General features: G+C 37.3%; 1 protein-coding gene across 38 annotated transcripts in view; it reads right to left on the bottom strand.

Moving 5' to 3' along the window:
• LCL1 (LHY/CCA1-like 1) overlaps positions 1–23,496 on the bottom strand; it is a 73,305-nt gene that overhangs the window by 37,056 nt on the left and 12,753 nt on the right. For 35 of the 38 annotated variants that reach the window (XR_016061572.1, XR_002283170.2, XR_016061560.1 and 32 more), the window contains one exon: positions 3,509–3,618. The exons of the other annotated variants lie outside the window; for them this stretch is intronic. Coding sequence is in view for 17 of the 35 variants with exons in the window: in XM_088874899.1 (XP_088731025.1) it covers positions 3,509–3,618 (110 nt within the window). In the remaining 18 variants the exon portion in view is untranslated. The remainder of the gene's footprint in view (positions 1–3,508; positions 3,619–23,496) is intronic. 38 annotated transcript variants of the gene reach the window in all.

The following is a 23,496-nucleotide window of genomic DNA, read 5'->3' as shown; positions in this document are numbered from 1 at the left end:
ATAATCGAGTTTCGCCTTGAGAAACATGGCATCGCGATACCAAACCGGAATCACAACCTCAATAGGCGATTCGGGTAACTATAGGTTGAAGTAGGGAGTATCATACAGTGTAGGATATAGACTATAGTAGAATATGGAATATGGAGTATGGTGGGGTAAGGGGTGTGGAGTATAGTGGAGTACGAGGTATGGTGTATGGTAGAGTATGGGATATGGTGTGTGGTACAAAATGGGGTATGGTTAGATTAGGATTAGGGTTTGGGTAACCCTTGGTCAAGTGTAGAAACTTAACCAAGGTAGCTTAGGGCTTGGTTAAGCTAAATAGGGAATGGTTAACCTAGAATTAGGTATAGGGTAAGGGCAAGAACTCTTTGTACATAAGCTTTCATTCTCCTCTTTCAAAGTGATAGAATTTCATTAACCACAAGGCAAAAAGAAACCTCTTTTAGTACTATTTTAGTTACATCAGTAACGGGGTTTCTATAGAGCTCCCCCTTTAAGCAATGGTGGATGCTCAAAACCTTAGAGAATTGAGTAAAAAGAAAAAGATGGAAAATAAAACAAAATTTGGGTAATGAAAAATTAACCAAAAAGGACATGAACAATGTCCAAAATTGACGATTAGGTCCCTCAAAGAGGAACTCTTCCCTTCCACATAGTAAGAAGATTTCTTTTCGGCTTCTCTGACACTAGAATGGGCGAATATCACCGGAAAAATGTAGATCGCCTTGATATATGATTTGAAAGGAACCATGAAGATTTGATGGGAGTTTTTGGTAGTTTTGTGTTTTATGGTTTTGAGCAAATCTTTCTTGATACTCTTCCATTGATTGCTTCAAAAATCCCAGATTTATGGTGGATTTTTCAGTGACAAATTGAAGGGGACCTCATCACGAACATTTTACATCAAAAAGCACATGAAAAGACCTCTGATCGGCTGAGTTGCCGGAAAACCAAAGTCCTACTACACATAAAGTTGCACCACTTTCGAGCCTCGGATGGCCATCGATCCAAATCCCAATCCTGATTATACTTATGCCATTTCAAAGATAATCGAGTCACGATCGAAATGCACCAGATTTAAACTCAAGTCGATAGTCAGATGTCAACTTATGATCGAAGAAGTGTGACAAGGTCACACAAACTGGTTTTTGCATGAACTTCAAAACTTGAGGATTTCTCTCAGAGATTTCTTTTGACCGGACCAACAATCATGTGCGAGGCCTATACCAAAAGGACGTGCTCGTTGAAGGGCACAACATATCCAAATTTCAACCCAATACAACTTGCGAATCGTGAGATACAAGGGAGTAAAGTTTGCCCAATTTTGAGGAAGCATTCAGGATTTTACTATATTTGGTAGACGGTATCAGCTGTAAAATCCTGAATAGTGTGAAAACATCCCTATTTGGTGTGAAATTCAGGAGTTTGGGGTTCCTGCCTTCTGAATTCATATGTGACAGTTCTAAAGCCATCTAAAGTCAAATTCTAAGAGTTTTACTGTTCTCTTTGCCTTGACTACCCCTACACCCGTGGTGTACCGTACTCCTTTATCTCATCTTCCTGTTTGTTGTCATGCCCAATCAGGCTGAAATTTGGGGAGTATCTTTGGGGCAATAACGCCCACCTTTGTCTCTTCCTTGGGTCTAGATAAGGTCATATAGGGGCTCTTCAAGGTACATGCATTATTATGCATATGCTTCCGTGGATTTTTGGGCATATTTGGTGCCTAAGAGTGATAGTTGCAACCATTTCCTCCGTTATTCAAGTAGGGGGAGGGTGCTTCAAGAATATGTACAAACAAAAGTATGGTTTGCTTTTCTTTTGTGTGGTCCATATGGTGCATTAAATGCTAAAAAGGCACTTCTGGGCATCAAATTTGCCTGAAATTTTTATGAAAGGATTTCCTCATCATCAACTTCCTCCCAGAAAAATTTGAAGCTTATTGGCTACTTATTTCTTGGGTCCCTTTGTAAAGTTGGACTGATTTAAGTGGACCCTACCTGTGGTCCAAGGCGTTTGAGAAGCTATATCTCTCTCATCCAATATCAAATTGAGCTCAAATTTGGATTGTAGCCTAATTATGTCAATAAATTTAATCCATAAGTTCTTAGGCCATTTAGATTTTTATGTCTTCAGGAGTTTCCGGAAATTGGCCTTGGATCAATGTCATGAGATGGACAATTGAGCTTTGTCGGGCTATATTTGGGTTATCCTCTATCAAATCGGTCTGATTTTTGGACAATGATATCATGGAACCTTAGATTGAAATTTAAAACTCTCTAATCGCTAGTTCGACCCAATTTGACATGAATTTAACTGTACCCTATCTCTGAATATTAGATTGATGCTGTGGGATGGACGGTTGAGTTTCATCAAGCCATATCTTGGTTATTCGGCATGGGATTGGCCTGGTTTTGAAGGGTAGCCTCAGGGTGCCTTGGATTAAGGATTCAATGGTTTGATTATTATTTCGATCTCCTTTGACCCAAGTTTGATCCTACCTCATTCTAGAGCCTCCAATTGGTGATTTGGGCATGATTGGGCTCAGATCTTTCTTGTTTTTCGCAGGGAGCTTCCTTTCAACATATTAAGGGGATATTTTACCTTTGGATTTATTATGAGGCTTGCGTTTTACCCACTGTAGCCAATTCCAGTGGTTCCTTAGGTATTCCAACAGTTATCATGCAGGGAATTTATTTGGCAAGACATTGTCACTCCTTGAATCTGGTGACATTTTATTTGAGACAATACCCCCAAACAGCCATCTAACCATATAGATGACATCAGCCCGAAATCATATCTCCGCAACTTTTCTTCGATGCTCTGATACCAAGTTGGAAGCAATAGAGGACAAATCAATCAAAGCGGAGAAAAATAAAAAGGAGTTATTCGAGAGTAGTAGGGGAGGGAAAGAGGAGGAAGAAGGAAGAGAAGAAGAAGAGAGAGAGAGAGTCTAACCATCACGTACTCCTTTTGTATTAATAAAATATATCAAGTACAATATATTGCGCATAAGAAGTGAAATAGGACATATAAGTCCTAAACAACAATAAAAGCCACTCATACCCTCAAACACAATAATAATTGTATATATATATATATATATATATAATTTTTTTTTTTTGAGAATGTTAACCTTCACAATAATTAGTTATTTCTAATACATCTCTGCATGTCCATAACATAAGTCCTTTTTGCCTATCGAAAGTGCAGGGTTTGCCGAAGATATAACTATTAAAAGTTTTCCGTTTCTAAAACACTCTGAAGGAAACTAGCCTCTTAAGAAACTAGCTGTGAGCAGCCTCTTTTACCATTTTGATGATAAAAAATAACTTACAAACATACTATTCTTGTATTTGAGATTATTCCATTTTATATATATCTAGTACTTACCATGGAGAAAGTTTCCATAGTGAAACAATTAAAAGTTCCATTGAAATGCAACTATTAAAAGCAACAGGATAGGAACCATCCTAAGAATATTCAGAATAATCATGAAACTTACTGTTTCAACATTTACAGAATCCATCTCCTTCAGTTTCTGCAAATGACCACTCACATGTGGGTCAAATATGCCGCCGATGAAACTGTACACTTGAGAGAAGTCTAGAGTACCTGCAATGGAAAAATTAAAGAACTTTCAAACCTATACTTCTTGACTTCCTATAAATAAGAACAATCCCCTTAAAATCATCCAATTATAATAGAAGCTAAAAATAGTTAAAGGAGACCCATATCCAAATGAATGAGAAAATTTGTAAATGTGGAACTGCGAAATGATCTTTGAATATGGGACTAAAACTTCAGCATGATGCTTGAGAGAGGAAAGAAACTTAGAAGCCGAAGGATTTTTGTACTTAATAAAACATCTTCTAATTAAAATACAACATGGTCAATCAACACATACATAACTCAAAATAAGAAAGAAATACACTGGGCAACATCATGACAAATCAACAAAATGAAGAAGAATGGTATGCTTATATGCATGTTTCTGTGCACTGATCAAGTGTGTATTTATATGTACATGCAATGTCTTTTCTGTTTTTTGGTAGGTAGGCAGTGAGAATAAACCCAGCACATGCAATGCTTAGATTGAAGATTTTGAATGTTCTGCAGATTACTCTGAAAATGGTCTGTGCACTAAGCATTTCATTTTTTTATCATGCGCTCACGTAAATCATGTATCACTGAAGAGTTAGGCAACTATCTATATCAGACTCCCCAAAAAGATATGTACCTCTATAAATTATGCAGGAACCAACAAAAGTTTTAAAAGAGAATGTGGTGAAATTCCTATCAGAGATGCTAGAGATTCTAAAATATACAAAATCTTCGTTCCATGCAGCTCCAAGGTTTTGAGAAAATAATGTTTATCAAATCAAAGAAACTTATAATAAACAGACTCTGAGGAAGTATAAATTCAGCATGATAAACAGATGGCAAAGTAAAAGTATCCTGGTACATGAGAATATGAACCATCATTTGAAGTACAAAGAGTAAGCTCCTACTCATGCTGAACATACTACTCATCCATTTCTTTTGTCAGATTTACAAGGAGTACATTATTTTTCGGTGCAAGTTATCTTTCAGATTTCCGATGAGTTCATTGTTGGGGATTTCTAGTATACAATGTGGAACAAGAGGGATCACACAACATGACAAAATCTACGGACCATAGGCAATTAACAGTTCGCTAACTTTAAATAACAGACTTTGGAAGAGTAATTTGAAAAGCTACCCATGACTTTCGTGTGAAAAAGCAGAGATATGTCCAGCCAAAAATGAATTCTATCAAATCGAAAACAAGAAGACCTGACCAGCTATCATTAGGTGGGTATAACCATTTCGAAGTCTGACTTGATTGAAACAAATGAAACATTAGGTATAAAGAAAACTAGAAAATGGAAATAATTGTCCTCAGGAGGCTAAACCCTTTGCGAAGGTCCCTCAACATGAAGCTCAAGTTTCTCATCATCGTACAAGCATAAATAGCACCAAGCACTAAACAATGCGCAACAAAGATCCAGCTTAAATGTGGTCCACTTGAGATAAGAAAAGGGATGTCAAAACTGTCATGAATATTTTATAGACGGATTGGGACACTAAAACACATAAGGTTCAAACAGGGAAGATTCTATTCTCAAGATTTTGGGAATAGTTGTGGAAGCTTGGTTTGGGGTGGCAATGCCCCTGGGAAAGCCCCCAAATCAAGGGATGTAGAACCCCATCTTATAAGGATCTCAATCGTTGACTAAAAGGGCTCTTGAACCTTATGGAGGCGGAATCCTGACCCCATTGAAAATGGGGACAGATCCTAGTTTAAAGTTCTAGTTTTGAATTTTAAACGTGACATTGTTGATTTTGTGCTATTTTGCATTCTAACAATTAACTAGCTAACCACTTGTCGACAATTTTTGTTTTCTATTATCAGGGTTGGGATTTGCACTAGCAGTTGAAAACTGCGAGCCGACTCGAAATCATCCAAGTTGGTTTTAGATTGGAGGGGGGGGGGGGGAGGGTGGGAGGGGGGGAGGGGCGGGGGGTTGGGATTATGTGGCCATTTAAAGGCCTTATGAAAGATTGTAATGAAATCATATATGGTGATATGTTGGCTCCAGTGGGACTGTGTTCCAGATTGGACTGTGAGGCATTATTGGAGCTGAGACTCACTTGAGCTTTAAGTGGCTATAACTTAGGGTGATGAAAAACCCATAGCCGTGGGAATTTTGTGCACAACCGATAAGGGTTACGATATAGGGTTATCCCTTGATTACGTCGAAGTTGTGCCTAGAGCGGTTGGCCAGGGGACTGGGTATCACCCATGTGTGTAATGGGTGATCGGAAAAGGTCCCAAATTCTCATCATTACCATCACACGACATGTACACTAAATAATCGTCTGGAAAGAAGCCCTTTAGATGAGGGTGTGTGTTGTGTATGTGCCAAAGAGATGACTCCCTCCAACACTGAACTGTGTTAGAAGGACCCATAAAGCATAGTACTGGAATGGGGCCTAGACTTCTCTTCAGGGAGGGACCTGTAATCCATGGACCAAGATTGTATTATTTGCACTTATTAGCTGACTTTAATAGTCTAAGCATGAACCCCTATGATTAGTTATGGGTCATGGGATCGGTTAGGTCAGTTTGAGAAAGTGCAATGAGATACAGTATCTAGAGAGGGTGGAGGCCTCAGTATATTTGGCTCTAGTGGAAGTGTGGTCCAAATGGATTGTGACCCATTATTAGTGCCGAGACTTTGGCTGGCTATGGTTTAGGGTTATGTCAAAAACCCATAGCCCTGAGCATTTGGTGGACAATTAATGATGTAGGGTAATCCCTTGATGAAATCAGAGTTGTGCCGAGGGCAGTTGGCCAGGGGATTGGGTGTTTGCTGGGTGGTCGGAGAGGATAAGAGCAAAAATCTTCATCATTACCATCACACGGCATGTACACTAGATAAACATACAGGAAACGACTCTTTAGATGAGGGTGTGCATTGTGTACATGTGCCAAAAAGATAACTCCATGCAACACTGGACCATGTTAGAAGGACCCATGGAGCAAAGTGTTGGAATGGGGGGGGTGTTGGGATTATGTGGCCATTTAAAGGCCTTATGAAAGATTGTAATGAAATCATATATGGTGATATGTTGGCTCCAGTGGAACTGTGTTCCAGATTGTGGACTGTGAGGCATTATTGGAGCTGAGACTCACCTGAGCTTTAACTGGCTATAACTTAAGGTGATGAAAAACCCATAGCCGTGGGAATTTTGTGCACAACCGATAAGGGTTTTGATATAGGGTTATCCCTTTATTAGGTCGAAGTTGTGCTTAGAGCGGTTGGCCAGGGGACTGGGTATCACCCATGTGTGTAATAGGTGACCGGAAAAGGGCCAAAATCCTCATCATTACCATCACACAACATGTACACTAAATAATCGTCTGGAAAGTAGCCCTCTAAATGAGGGTGTGTGTTGTGTATGTGCCAAAGAGATGACTCCCTCCAACACTGAACTGTGTTAGAAGGACCCATAGAGCATAGTGCTGGAATGGGGCCTAGACTTCTCCTCAAGGAGGGACCTGTAATCCATGGACCAAGATCGTATTATTTCCACTTATTAGCTGACTTTAATAGTCTAAGCATGAACCCCTATGATTAGTTGTAGGTCATGGGATCGGTTGGGTTAGTTTGAGAAGGTGCAATGAGATACAGTATCTAGAGAGGGTGGAGGCCTCAGTATATTTGGCTCTAGTGGGAGTGTGGTCCAAATGGATTGTGACCCATTATTAGTGCCGAGACTTTGGCTGGCTATGGTTTAGGGTTATGTCAAAAACCCATAGCCCTGGGCATTTGGTGGACAATTAATGATGTAGGGTAATCCCTTGATGAAATAAAAGTTGTGTCGAGGGTAGTTGGCCAGGGGATTGGGTGTTACCCCTATGTGTACTTGGTGGTCGGCGAGGACAAGGGCAAAAATCCTCATCATTACCATCGCACGGCATGTACACTAAATAAACATACAAGAAACGACCCTTTAGATGAGGGTGTGTATTGTGTATATGTGCCAAAGAGATGACTCCTTGCAACATTGGACTGTGTTGGAAGGACCCATGGAGCAAAGTGTTGGAATGGGGTATGGACTTGTCATCATGGAGGGATCTATAATCTATGGATTAAGATCATGTCTCCTACATTTATTGGCTGAATTTGATAGTCCAATCATGAACCCCTGCAAAGGGCTGTGAGTCATAGGAACTATTGGGTCAGTTTGAGAAGGTGTTGTGAGATACAATTTTTAAAGACCTCAGTATATTTGTTATATTCGTAACGTTGGATCCAATTCCCATCAAATCTTCTTTAATATGTTTAATTATGTTTGAATTATATTTTAGATAGTTAAAATGAATTTTTAAACCTTTCTGGATATTTTCTGAATTTATTCAATTCAAAGAGAAAATAAACTATGTAATGGATTTATAAATATATTTTTATTATTCTAAAATGAAGTATAGGGCGTGGGTACCCATTGGGACTTTGGGCCCACCACAAATAAGTCAACTAGTTGGGGCATGAGGCCCACATGGCTATCCATGTGTGGGGTGCCCCACTCCCTTCTTCTTCCTATTTTGTGTAGCTTGCATGCTAAGCCACCTTCTTGATTGAAAAAAGAAAGGAAAGTGTAATGTAGAGAATTTAATTGATTTCAAATAGGAAAGTGTAAAGATTAATTGACATTGATTTGCAAAAAGAAAGTATTTTCTCTACACAATATTTGAGAGGAAGAGTTATGGAAACTAAGGGATAATGGTTCCACCCTCACTCCTTTTAATCATAATGGCTGGAATGAATGGATGAGATCTCTTCACCCCACAAGTCTTCATGATCAAAGGTCAAGATTGAGTCTCATAATGATGAAAAAGGCCTAAGCTCTATATTATAAATACTCTCTAGGGGTTCTTTTCTCTACACCTTTTGATTAGCCTCTCTCTCTCTCTCTCTGAACCCTAGGGCAGGCACACCACCCTCTATCTCTCTCTCTTTTCTCTCTCGACCAAAGCTTAGGGTTTAATTGTAGAAGGTAGTACCCTAAGGGGGGTATGCCCAAGCAAAAAAGGGGCCACACCCTAGCCTATGTGCATTGAGATTTGCTTGTGTTGAGCCTTGATCAAAATCTTATCTCATGTCATGCTCTCAAGAGGTTTTGCTTAGGCTTCCCGAGTTATGAGACAAGGTTCGGCCGATATCCTGTGCGCCACTGGTGGAGGAAACCCAGTATGGAGTGTACAAGCTCTTAGTGGTAACCTGAGGCAAGATATTCAGTATTACTGTATTTAATGCTATCTTAAATTCATTCATGGTGTTAAGTAATTTTCATATTTATGTTATGAATGAGACTTTTCTATGGCAAGCAAGTTTGAGTCTTTAGCATTCTTTGTGTTTTTTATTGATTCATATATTGTATTTGGATACTTGTAAATGATTCAGGAGGTGAAAATAAAGAAAAAGAAAAAAATTTATACATTATACACTTGCCAGGGTCACATAGTCCTACTTTCAGAAGGGGGGGGATGGGGGAGGGAGGGGTTCCCCCTCCTGGATGGTCCCGAACTGGGGTTGGGCTGTCCAAACCACAGAGGTTCTCACTGTACTAAATCACCGTGTGTTGACAAGTTCATTATAAGGACTCCAGCAATTCCTAAGTTCAGTTTGTGTCATGGTCAACAATCTCATTTTATCAAATTCTTTTGTGACTTTCAGGCTATAGAGTTTTCGGTGTGCATCTGTTTAAATAATGTTAAAAAGTCGATTGTGCATTTTTAGTTATGCATGTGTGTATATAATGTTAAAAGTGGATTATGCATGTTTGTGCCTACTACATCGCTTTCTTCCTTCTACGAACAAGCTAAGGAGCTTAGTGAAGACACACAATTTCACTTCGCTCATTTACGTTAGGGTAACCTCTATAACTTCGGTACGCTTGCTTTGTGCCTTCGCTTTGCTTACTCCTCTCGCTAACTCGTCTGCTAGCACAACTTATTATCCTGCCACTATCTCATGAACAGACCCACAAATGGATTACAAAAAAGATTCTACTACGACCACCGGTTTGTTTGGTGTCCACGTGGCATCTTCAATTCTTGTCTTTTCATTATACGCTCTTCTCCATGTAAAGATATGCCCGAAATGCATTGTCCTATGTTCTTGGAGTAGAAGCAAATTTTGAGCTCACTGACCATGAGCTCCCAAGCAGTGGTAGGAGAAATTTGATCTGACCGCACGCCTGATGAACGGGAAGCTTGAGGAGCTCGGCTCATCATAGCTAGATGCCTGCCTCATGATGGCTTTGCATATATATATATATATATATATATATATATATATATATATATATATATATAGGAAAACACTACGCAACGCCTATAGACGAACATGAACAGTGATTTCACCTACCCTCATTACCGTCGAACGTTCATCGCACGATCACAGTTGTCCAGTAGTGTTTCACTTTTCATTTTTTTCTACAAATGATCTAAAATTTGGAGTGTGTGTTAATAAAAAAAAGGAGAATCTAATAAAAATATAAAAAAATAATTCTACATATATAAATTGATCAAAATACCCCTGAAAATTTACGGGGGTATTTTGATCAATTTAGATTTTGCAAAATATTTTTTTTCTATTTTTATTAGGTGCATCTCACTAAGATGTACACACACTCCAAATTTCAGATCATTCCGATTTAAAGAAAAAAATGAAAAACAAAACACTACCGGACAATTGTGACCGTACGATGAACTTTGGACGGTGATGAGCATAGGCGAAATCACTGATCATTTTTGTCGATAAGCAATGGGAAGATTTTTCCTATATATATATATAAGCGTTGGAAAGATTTTTCCTAATGCCTATAGGCGATAATGAACAGTGATTTCGTCTACCCTCATCACCGTCCAAAGTTCATCGCACGGTCACGATTGTCTGATAGTGTTTCATTTTTCATTTTTTTTCTACAAATCGGAATGATATGAAATTTGGAGTCTGTGTACATCTTAGTGAGGCACACCTAATAAAAATATAAAAGAATAATTCGCGAAAAATAAATGGACCAAAATATCACTGAAACTTTTAAGGGTATTTTGGTCAATTTATTTCACGTAAAATATTTTTTTGATATATTTTATAGATTCGCCTATTTTTTATGAACACACACTCCAAATTTCAGATCATTCCAATTCGTAGAAAACAAATGAAAAATGAAATACTATTGGACAATCTTGACCGTGCGATGAACTTTGGCCGGTGATGAGGGTAGGCGAAATCATTGTTCATTATCGCCTATAGGGGTTTTGTAGTATCTTCCTCTATATATATATATATATATATATATATATATATATATATATATATATATATATATATACACTATTGGACAATTGTGACCGTGCGATGAACTTTGGCCGGTGATGAGGGTAGGCGAAATCATTGTTCATTATCATATATATATATACACTATTGGACAATTGTGACCGTGCGATGAACTTTGGCCGGTGATGAGGGTAGGCGAAATCATTGTTCATTATCGCCTATAAGCGTTTTGTAGTATCTTCCTCTATATATATATATATATATATATATATATATATATATATATATATATATATATATATATATATATATATATATATATATTAGAGAGTTTGACGTCAGCTCGCTAGCTGACCGCTACAGTAAACACCCAATGGCCATAGATTGAATCTGGACCAATCCAATGATCACGATTGTATTTTGTATTTAAATTTGATTTTTTTTCTAAAAATTCAAATCACTTGAAATTTGGAGCATCTATTCTTAAAAAATAGGTGAATCTAATAAAAATATGAAAAAAAATAATTCAAAAAATTTAAATAAACCGAAATATCACTGAAACTTTTAGGGGTATTTTGTCAAGTTATTTTTTATGAATTATTTTTTTATAATTTTCATTATCGCCTATAGGCGTTTTGTAGTATCTTCCTATATATATATATATAGTAGAGAGTTTGACGTCAGCCCACTAGCTGACCGCTACAGTAAACACCCAGTGGCCGTAGATTGAATCTGGACCAATCCAATGATCACGATTGTATTTTGTATTTAAATTAGCTTTTTTTTTCTAAAAATCCAAATCACTTGAAATTTGGAGCATCTATTCTTAAAAAATAGGTGAATCTAATAAAATATGAAAAAAATAATTCAAAAAATTTAAATAAACCGAAATATCACTGAAACTTTTAGGGGTATGTTGTCAAGTTATTTTTTATGAATTATTTTTTTATAATTTTATTAGGTGTGCCTTGATGAGAAGAGTGGACACCCCAAATTTCATGTGATTTGGATTTATAGAAAAATTAAAATTAAAATACGAAATGTAGTAGTGACCGTCAGATTAGCCCAGATTCAATCTAGACCGTTGGGCTTACGCTATTCCATCAACACATGGCTAACATGATCTTTTCACTATATATATACACAACTAAGCTCTTATATGCATATAATACATATATTAGTCCACTCCTTAAGCAACACTCCTAGGTGTCAGGAAGGTAGGCAGCTCAAATATGCATGGATCCCAAGCTCCTACTCTTGCCCCAATGGTTGCTTCCTCTCGCCTCCCAACAATTTTGGTTTTATGACAGGATGGTAAAATTCTTATGACCTTCGTTTCATCATTTTCTTGATAAATAAAGGAGCCTATTATGGAATATACAATAATACCCTTAAACAAATCATGCAATACCAAGGAATAGCTTATGCATATTTACGTCAAATGCATGTTAAATATATCTTGACACTCCCCTTCAAGCTAAAATGGTAACATGGAAACCTTGCCTCTATTAGAGAATTTCTTCTTTGTTAGAGCCCTGGTCATAATATCTACAACTTGATTTAAGTGTATAAATACTTTACAGAGATTCCATTATCACGAACCATATTTCTTACATATGGATCATCAATGCCCAGATGTTTGAACTTCCGATGTTTTATTGGATTATATGATATCTTGAAAGCACTTCAGCTATTGCATTACATCTTTGTTTGCTTCTCTAAATCATTCTCCAGCCCATGTATTTCTTTCTTCAATCAACATACATGGCGAGGGATTTTGCTTGTCGACAAATGCCAAGAGGTTGTGTCATAGAGACTTCTTCCTTTTGGCCCCGCTTCGTTCCCTAGAAATGGGTATCCTAAGGAGATGTCTCTCCTGGAATTGCCTCTCTTGGATAGCATTTGGAAAGAAGCCTAGATGAGACTGTCCCCTATTTGGATTGCCGGGAAGACGTGTCTCCCGAAAACTATATAATGTTATAACATTATATTATAATATTATATAATATTATGATATAACATTATAATATTACATATATTATTATTATAATCTTAAATAATATGTGTAGAATAAGTGCAGCGGAGATGAAGATGTTGAGATAGAGTGGCAAGACAAAAGGGGATAGAATTTGAAATGAATCCAATTGGGAGAATTTAAGTGTGGCACCAATAGGCGATAAGATGAGAGAGTAGACTTAGGTGGGCTGGCCATGTGTAGCGTCGTCCAAGTACAACACCTGTTAGGAGGGGCAAGTTAGTTCAAGTGGAATGACTGAAAAGGGCAAGGGCAAAAGGACGTGATTGGAAGTAATCCGAAAAGATACGGGGACTTATGGCCTCATTGATGGTATGGCCTTTAATAGCGCAGAATGGTCGACCAGGATTCGCGTAGCGGTGTAGCCGACCCCAATTAATTGGGATAAGGCTATAATGATGATGATGATGATGATGATTACTATACATACTAAAATGTATATCAATTATTGTATATAATATATATTACTTTTATAGCAATGTATAATTACTATAATTATTATGTAATAACAATTATTATAATTATTATGATTATTACATATTAATTATTATATATATTAAAATATTATAATATAATCTGATATAATATTATAATATTATGCAATAATACAAAATTATATTATAATATTTTGTTATATATGTTATAATCCTATATATTATTATATATTATAATATATATTAATTATTATCAATGAAAGTTGGGAAATTTATTTTCAAAACTTGTTAAATACCGAATACTATGGGAAACACAATGTTAGGAGGAACTTTTGATATAAATGAGGGTGAAGGTCATAGTCACATTCGCAGGATTAAGATATCTGTAGTGAAAGAAGCTTTGAGAAAGATGAAAGTAGGAAAGGTTTAGGACCAGATGGTATCCCGATAGAGGTTTGCAAGTGCATGGGGGAGATTGCCATATGCTGGCTTACCAAGCTGTTCAACAAGGGTAGAGAACAAAGAAAATGCTAGACAAATGGAGAATAGTATTGTGATACCTATTTACAAGAACAAATGAGACATATAGAACTATACGAACTATCGGGTGATTACACTTATGAGCCACATTATGTAACTGTGGGAGAGAGTGGTCGAACAACAACTAAAGCGTGAAACATGTATATCATAAATCAGTTCAGTTTATGCCAAGGAGGTCAACTATCAAAGTTATTTTCATGCTTAGGCCACTGATTGAGAAGTTTATGGTGAAGGGAAAAGACCTCCACATAGTCTTTATTGATTACAGAAAGTATATGATAGAGAAACTAGAGATTTAATTTGATGAGTTTTGGAAAAGAAAGGAGTCACCAAAGGCTATATTGACATAGTGAGAGATATGTACAAGGGAGCACTAACTAGTGTGCGGACAACTGGTGGAGAAACAAGCGACTTCTCAATGACAATGGGCCTACAACAGGGGTCAGCATTGAGCTCAAAACTCTTTGTTTTGGTCATGGACAAGTTAACTATGCACCTACAACATGAGGTACCATGGTGTATGTTGTTCGCGGATGATATAGTTCTGATCAATAAGACTAGAGGCAGCGACAACTCAAAATTAGAACAATGGATGGATATTCTAGAATATAAAGGTTTTAAAATTAGCAGGACTAAGAAATAAAATATGGAATGTAAGTTTAGTAATAATAGGAGTAGAAATGATGGAGTAGTTACGGCTTATGGTAAAGAAATACCTAAAAAAGATTGTTTATGATATCTTGGGTCAATAATCCAAGATAATAGAGAGATTGAGAAGAATGTAGCACATAAAATTAGAGTTGGGTGGACGAAGTGGAGATGTGCATAAGGAGTTTTATGTGATCACCACATACCATTGAGATTGAAGGGGAAGTTCTATAGGACGGCTGTAAGACCAACCATGCTTTATGGGATGAAATGTTGGGTTGTTAAAAAATAACATATCCATGGGATAAGCATAACTAATTATTTATTACTCTTATATAATAATTATTATATATTAATTATTATAATTATTACATCTCTAGGGTTTGAGGTCCTTTTTTTGTGCAAACCTCAACCCATTCTATAAAATATAACGTACACAATTTCAAGGAACAAGATAGGCCCTTAATGTTCCATGGGAAATGTATTTTTGACATCCATTTGGTTGAGCTCCCATCCATTTTATGATAGCCAAAGCACTAATAGCCCTTGTGGTTAGAGCTTTGACCACGGATTAAAAGTTTCCAATGGTGTAGTCCATATTCTTGAATGTATCCTTTGGGGCCCAAGCGTGCTTTGAATCTTTTTACAATTCCATCATGCCTAAGTTTTACATTATAAGCCCATTTGGAACCCAACCACAATTTTGACTTTGGAGGGAGTGAAACTAACTCCCATGTTTCATTTGGAATTAAGTCGTTGATCTCTTCCTCAATGGCTTTTTTCCATTACTGATATCAAATTGTTTCATTTTCACATCAGTTCTCTTACTTTCATGCCCTTGCCATGAAAACATCATGCTCATTAGAGAAATTAGCAAAGGAGACATATTGATCAACTAGATAACGTGAGCTTAGGTGACGATGGAGAGAAATACTGTTGTTATTTTTTTTTATTATTCAATTTCAAAGGATGTATATTATAGTTTTAATTTTAGGATTTATTTCTAGTTTTTTTAGTGTTTGGGAAGTCTAGGGTTTTTATAGTTTTTTTACTAGTTCATAAGAACTAATCACAAGTACTATTCATGAGTATTATTCATGAGTACTCTTCAAAGGTACTGCTCATAAGGGCAAAACTATCATTATGGATTTTTAGTTTAAATTACTATATATGGGTCAAAAGTTAATTGTATGGACAAATATTATCCAAAACAATAATTTTTCAATATAAATAAAGGCATGGATGGGCTAGAGAGTCATTCATGTATTCCTCTTTAAGAAATGAAAGACTTTGTCTTGAAAAAGAAGAGTAAGGCTTGAACCCTAGGTGGGAGAAAGCCTAAGGGTTTCTCAAAAATTGCTTGTGTTTGGCTATCAGTTATCTCTGCATCAAGTGCTATCAGAGCCCACATTCTACATAGAAGTTACTGTAGCAATATTGTAGCACTTATGGAGTTATTGTAGCACCACTTATTTTCGGTGCCCTAGGTCAACAACAAATAGGGGAAGATATAGTTGCCCAAAGTTTTGGCAAAAGAACCTAGATCTTGCTGATTTCAGCAATTTTTGTTGATTATTTTCTTAGGATTTATGATTTCGGCGAACCCATGGCAACGAGAAGGGGCTAGTCCACGAAGCATGATGTAAATTGCATCAAGGGGCTAGCCAGAACAAGTTCCATTTTTTAATTTGGCCCCAAGAAGTGTCTGTCATTTTCAAGATCTTTTGGCCGTCGGGCTTGCTTGTCATTTCTAGGAGCCTTTTGGCCCCGGGACGTGTTTGTCATTTCTAGGAACTTTTAGCCCCGGGATGTGTTTGTCATTCTGGGATTGATTAAAAACTCTTTTGTAATTTGTTAAAAAGGGACTTTCTTCAGTGTAGTTTAAAGTCAACGGTAGAATAGAGTTCTATGGATTTTTTATGTAGTCAATAAATCAAAGTCGAGCAATGTTGTTTTGAGTTCCCATGAGCCAAATAGTCAATGTTGTGTAGTTTCAATGCATGAGAATTTGGTTGCATAAATGGAGAGTTGTAATATGGGAATTAGGTTGCATGAAAGTTTATTTAATTGCATTGGGAATAGGTATAGGGGCACTTTAGTCATTTTACTATTTTTGTCAGGGGTATTTTGGTCATTGTCTAGTTCCAGCAAATGGGTTTATATATTTTGTACATTGTTATAATAGTTGGATAGTTTTGTTCATAATTTGATAATGAAATCTTCTTCCTCGGTGTAGAGAGAGAGAGTTCCCATCCTTGTGTATTGAGAGTACCTTGAGTTGGAAGGCCATCCTTGTGTAGTGCGAAGTACCTTGAGTGGCAAGAGTTAGGGCAGAAGATCTCTTCATCTTTATTCCCATCGAGATCAAAGAAGCCAGGACAGTATTGCACAATCGGCCTTGGATCTATACTTTCCGGTGCCGGTTTTGCATCATTTGGTATCAAAGCCACAGTTGGTGAGCTTTCTCGATTTTGATGGCTGTTCTTGGTAGAAGACATGGCCAAAGATAAGGAGCTCACGACTTTGATAAGTTGACTGAAAACATGAATAACCTAAAGGAATCGGTGACCTTGCTAATGTTTGATTGGATGTTTGAAACGGTGGACTACCTAAAGATATCAGTAGCCTTGCTGATGCATGAGCGAAATCAGCATAGGAATGCTCCATGCGAGATAAGGTCTATGGTGATGAGAACAACATGTATGGGTTCCTATGGAAAGCATCTTGAATCAGAAACCAAGTTGGTGTCAAACAGGTCAGATTCACATGATCATAATCAAGAGTTTGATGCACAATGTCACAAAATCGATGATAATTTGAGTGGATCTAGTGAAACTCTATCCGAGGACGACTATGGAGAGGCCTTGTTCTCTTCAAGTAATTCCCAAGATTTATGTCATGATAAAGATTCAGGTGCTAAAGAAGAAATGGATGATAATAATTTTAATGCTGATCGAATTGATGAAGAGGATCAAGAAGATCCAACCCTTGGAGAGGATTTCGTTAATCCTGCCCTTGATGATGAACCGGATAAGGGTGACAAACTTGCTCTCGCGATGATGGAGATAAGTGGTTTCTTTGTCCCCAGAGAAGCACGTGAGAAGAATGATGTTAATGATGAAGGCAAAGATGTCAGTGAGGACACAAATAGAGTGGGAGATGATGGCAGTGATCCTTTGTATTTTGATTCAAAAGACTTTACTCCCCAGCTGTATGCTATTGAACTTCGGTCTGACATAGCTATTCATGGCTTGCCTGAATTTAGGGTGTCACGTGAGGTTCACACCAAAGAGTTCAAGGAAATTTCTTCTAAACTTCCAGTCATTGAGTTTAGTATAGGGGATGCTCACCAAAGGTTGGCTGAAATCATCCTCTATGAGAGAACTCAGGTTGAGTTGTCGCTTTGCTTTGATGAAAGAACCAAATTTGTTTCTTGTCATGTTCCCCGAAACTCTAAACCAAAGGAGCCTAATATTTGCATCTCGACTTCACGAAATTCAGCAAGAACAAGCCTCAGAGTTCAAAGTTTTTCTTGCATCCTAAGAGAAGAGTTTTCCTAAGGTATATCTATGGCTGATGGTGTTGTTCACTTGCATCACAGATGTGTTAGTTTCCAATGTGCACAAAAAGTCATGGATGAGATGTCTATAAGAGACACCATGACTTAGAAGACATTGACCTCTAGCTTTTCTGAACTTCATCTCTTTAAGGTTGAGCTACAATGTTTCCAAGAGATGAAAAACTCTGGGTTATGATGTTCTCAATATACCCTTGCTGGTATTGTTACATGGTGTAGTAGACCATTAGAGCGTATGGAAGCTTTGAAACATGAGTTTGGTTCTAATCTTTGTACCGACATTGCACCTAAAAGAAGGACTCGTGTGATCTAGCAGGAGTATAAAATCTTTTTTTTTCTTCTTTTTCTATTGTTTTTCTTTTCTTCACCGCTTAGATCACTTACAAGTAGTCCTTATATAATAAATCAACTTTACATAAAATAAAAGAAATAAATCTCGGATCTCAAAACTTGAAGCCATTGAGAACCTTTCTTTCAATAACAAAGAAGAAAGACAACCTATGCATGGGAATAAAAGGCACAATAAATAAATAAATAAATAAATAAATATACTGGAGATTACCTTTACCAGGCTTCTTACACCCCACAATGAGTCACCACCTTCGGATGGTACGGGATCAATGGTCAACCTTCAATCTTAACCGGGAAAAAAAGTTTAGGTCAAGCCAAACCAATGGAACATGAACCCCCTTTCAATCACAAAACTCAACCATAGGTGAGCCCCCTTTGATAACCTAGTTGAGAGGTAGTATCTCTTATACCATACCCTAAACCCTTAGCCCCAATTACCCAAGTTGAGAGATGGGAAAGAGAGATCTCAAGAGATGAAGAGTGGGCGGGCCCCCCTTTGCTTACTAAGGGAAGAGAGAGAAAGTTTCCAAGAGAGAGAGAGAGTCTCAAGAGATGAGACGTGCCCCCCTTTTTACAAACTAGAGAGAGAGAATTCTTGCTAGGGGTGTGCCCTTTCCTTTTTTTATGGAAGACAGAAGAGAGAGATTTTAGATGTAAGAGATGTGGCGTAGAGATTTTGGGTAGGGTATTCCCTTTTTAATGGTGCATCAATAGATTTAGGGTTTCTTAGGGTTTTCCATGGCTTGCCTCTTCATGTGAGATTGAATATGCACCATTGATCTTGGGTGACTTGTGGCATGAGAGATATGAGCCGTCCATTTCATTGATAGGCCATCAATATTATATGGAAGGTGTTAGAACCATTATCCCCCACTTTATAAACCATTTTCCCATCAATTAATTCAAATAAGAAATTAATATATGATAATAATTCATTTCTTATTTTATGCATAAGCCTTCTCATTCATACCAAAATTTATTTCAAAATTTCCTCAAGGCTTAAGCTTTCTAAACAATCATTTTCTTTTCCCTCAAACTTTAGAGCTTCAACTCCACAAAATAGAAACTCCTTAAGGTGGGGCGTGCCACCCTAGGTGGCACATAATGGACCCCACCCAAATTGTCATGGTGGCCCAAAAAGCCTATTGGGCCTCCCATACAATATTTAAAATAATATTATTTTTAAAAATTCATAAAATCATATTTGAATATTTAAATCCATATAAAATCAATATCTCTGTTTTTATAAATCCAAATTTCATAAATAAAATATCCAGAGCTTTAGAAAAATTCAAATAACAATTATAAAAATCATATATTATTAAAATAAACATAATTAAATATTTTGATGGGAAAAGGATCTATATGATCTTCGAATAAATGTGTACTAGAGCACTCAACCTTCAACTGTAGACTACGGACCACACATGCTTTCTCAAACCGACCCAGCATTGCCATGACCCACAGTCCATGCAAGAGATCATTAACGGGTCACCAAAGTCTAGCCAATGGCCAAGGGGTCGTAGTCCCAATCCATAGATTTCAGGTTCTCCCCTTGAGATGAACTAAGGTCACTCAAACCTTGATCCAATCCATTGCTCGATGGTGCATAGGGGTTATCTCTCGCACATGCCCACGCTTCACCCTGAAAGGTGGTTTGCTTTCTTGAAAATGGCTATCAATGTGCATGTCGTGTAATGGTACACGAATGAGGCTTTGGCCCCGTCTTTAAAGGCCTCCATCACATACAAGGGTCACACAGTCCCTCGGCTCACTCATCCGCATATACTCCGACCTTATCAAGGGATGACCTATCATAACCCTTATCAGTTTGTATTTCTATGCTCAAGTAACATGGGTTTTCCTAACCAGATTGACCTAGCACGTTAAGCACAATCCGGTATCAGCAACATCATTTGCTTAATATGGTCCACACGAGACCACACTCCCACTAAGTTCATGTTCCACTATATAAATTCATTTACAAGCACAAATAAGGCCTTTAATGGCTACACATATCTAACAGCACCATCATCTGCTCATTACGAAAATGGCAATCTCCTCTCAGTGGAGTCGATGCTCAATATTACAAGTCATAGGGGAGATCTCCTACAAAGGTACTATGAATACGTAACTCCAAGGAGGTATGGTCCAAAGTGCTTCAAGACTCTTCGCTTCTATGCTTTTTCATTGTTCTTATCTTCTTGCTGTTGTTATTATGTACTTGTGGTTGAACTCAATGAATTTAGCCTTGGATGTGCAAGTTCGTGAGCTGAACTTGAAGTTGGGCCTAGATTCAAAATTTTCTATTTGGGTTTTATTGTGTTGTATGCTTGGTTTGATTTGTCGGAGTGTGCATATTCTCTTGAAAATTAGCGAAACCGTGACATTATCAGTTGGAACAATCTAATGGGGTTTTGTGTTGAACCCATCCCCCTGGAATCAACACTCTAGGAGTCAAGATTCAATAATATGCGGAATCGAGTATCTGACATCCATGGAATCGAGTTGGAATCGAGTTTCTGACATATGGGGAACAGAGATATGTTGTTGTTTCGAATCGTGATTCTAACATATTTGGAATCAAGTTTCTGAAGTATATGGATCAAAGATCCATGCCAGTTTGAGATCGAGATTTATAATAATATAGACAATGGAATGCATTTGACGACCCCTACCAGGAATTGAGATTTCATTTTTATGGAGAAGGAAGCCCCAAGCACATCTTGAGCCTTATCATCTTTAGAACCTATATTGGATGTCTCTTATTAAAAGGTTTCCGAAATTTTAAAGTGATTGTATTGATTATTGAACTTACGGTCATTATATATAAAAGATAAATATTTCTAAATTGTGATTTTGACTTCATTATTATAAAGACAAAATAGGATTATGTCTGTCATGGTTTTACTTTCAATTGTCGGTGTTGTATTTATCAGTTATATTTTAAAATTAAAGTAAAAGCCCTCTAGGGTGGCACAAGTAAAATAATGAAAGCCTGCAACACTAGAAGCATTCGAAGGAAGAATTCTACTCCAATTTCCTCTAGGAAGTGCACAACCATCATAGACATTGAACATTATGCACTTTGAATTGGTTTTTCTTTTTTCTTTTTCTTTTTTTGATACTTTGAATTTATTTAGTTTTGAATCAAGATTTAATCCTTGCAAGAATCCAGATTTGATATATTTGGGAATGTCTACCCACAATTAATGGGTTCAAGTTTCTAAAGATGTGTTGGATCGAGATTCCGAAATTAAGGAATCAAGTTTCCCTGGTTTTGATAATTGGTTTCCAAAGATGTGTTGGTCCCAATAAGGTCATTTTCAAGATCTTTTGGCCTCCAGGCGTGCTTGCCATTTCTAGGAGCTTTTTAGCCCGGGGATGTGTTTGTCATTTCCAGGAGCTTTTGGCCCCCGGATTTGTTTGTCATTTTGGGATTTATTAAAGACACTTTTGTAATTTGCTATCAAGGGACTTTCTTGGGTTTAGTTTAAGTCAAGGGTAGAATAGAGTTCTATAGATTTTTCATGTAGACAATAAGTCAAAGAAGAGTAATGTTGTTTTGAGTTCCCATGAGTCAAATAGTCAATGTGGTGTAGTTTCAATGCATGAGAATTTGGTTGCATAAATTGGGACTTGTAATATGGGAATTAGGTGGCAAGAAAGTTGATTTAATTGTATGGGGAATAAGTATAGGGGCAGTGAGTCATTTTGCTATTTTTGATAGGGGCATTTTGGTCATTGTCTAGTTCCAGCAAATGGGTTTAAATACTTTGTAAATTGTTGTAACAGTTGTAGTTTTGTTTGATAATTTGATAATGAAATCTTCCTCCTCCTCAGTGTAGAGAGAGAGTTCCTATCCTTGTGTATTGAGAGTACCTTGAGTTGGAAAGTCATCCTTTGTAGTGCAAGTACCTCGAGTGGCAAGAGTTAGAGCTCGAGATCCCTTCCTCTTCATTCCCTTGATCGAGATCAAGGAAGCCGGGTCATTGTTTTGCAATCGGCCTTGGATCTATACTTTCTGGTGCCAGTTTTGCACCAAAGTATCAGCATAGGAACTTGTAATAAAGTCAAGCGTGAGAGCACTTAACAAGGCGAGGCGGGTTAAGCACTTAGTTGAATGAAACATGGTATCAATCTTTGACACAGTTGCAAACTGAATGATTTCTTTTTACCACAGATTCGGATAACAATGGAATTGGATTTTGGAGGATTTTCACTGATGTGAAGACCCTTGAACTGTTCCTTGCCTAAAATATCCACTTCCATGGCAATCATGTGCTTTGTCATCCACTCCATAAGAAATGTACTCTTGGAGCACTTATTTTGAAGTGAAATGCTAGAGGTTGCGAATTGTTTCCTGCCTTTAGGGTGCTCATATGCTATCATAATTAAGAAAAATAGGGCCTAAATCCTCAAAGGAGGGTAAGGAGGTCAAGAAACAACAGAAGTAATAATTATTTTGTTTTCCTCTCCAATGCCCTTTTAAAACGAGTAAGACTTTATCATCATCAGGTACAACCTTTGGTTAGTAGCCAGATCACCACAAATAGCCTCAAAGGGTTGAAAGTACTTAAGAATAAATGAAGACACATGCTTCTAGTTTTGCTTGCCCACAAACAGTCTCATTTCTCTGGCCTTTGATTTTCAGCATAGCTGAAATGTCCTGAGCAGTTGGGAGATCAGCGATACCTATAAGTATGTCCATGGATATGGAAGCAAATTGGCTACTGACAATAATGTTATCTTGGCTTCTCCATCTTTCAAACTCTGGATTAAGTTGAAGTACTTTTAAGTTTGGCCTATTGTTAACTTTTTTGAGAGACATTGTGGAGGACGAGGTCTGGACCCATCAAGAAATCCAAATGCATTTTGGATTTTGATCTTCTTCCTAATCAAATTGTGGAAGAAGTGGATAGAAAATGAAAGAAATTTGATCTTCTCAGAAGAGGAAGGTGATAGAAATTGAAAGGTTGAGGATTCACTAACTCTTACTAATTAGGGTTTTCTTTCACCCATAGCTCCATCTCAAGG

Source organism: Amborella trichopoda, chromosome 8 (genome assembly GCF_054954075.1).
Source record: "Amborella trichopoda isolate Santa Cruz 75 chromosome 8, AtrichopodaSantaCruz75HAP2 v2.0, whole genome shotgun sequence".
NCBI classification, from domain to species: domain Eukaryota; kingdom Viridiplantae; phylum Streptophyta; class Magnoliopsida; order Amborellales; family Amborellaceae; genus Amborella; species Amborella trichopoda.
This window is presented reverse-complemented; position numbering and strand designations above follow the sequence as displayed.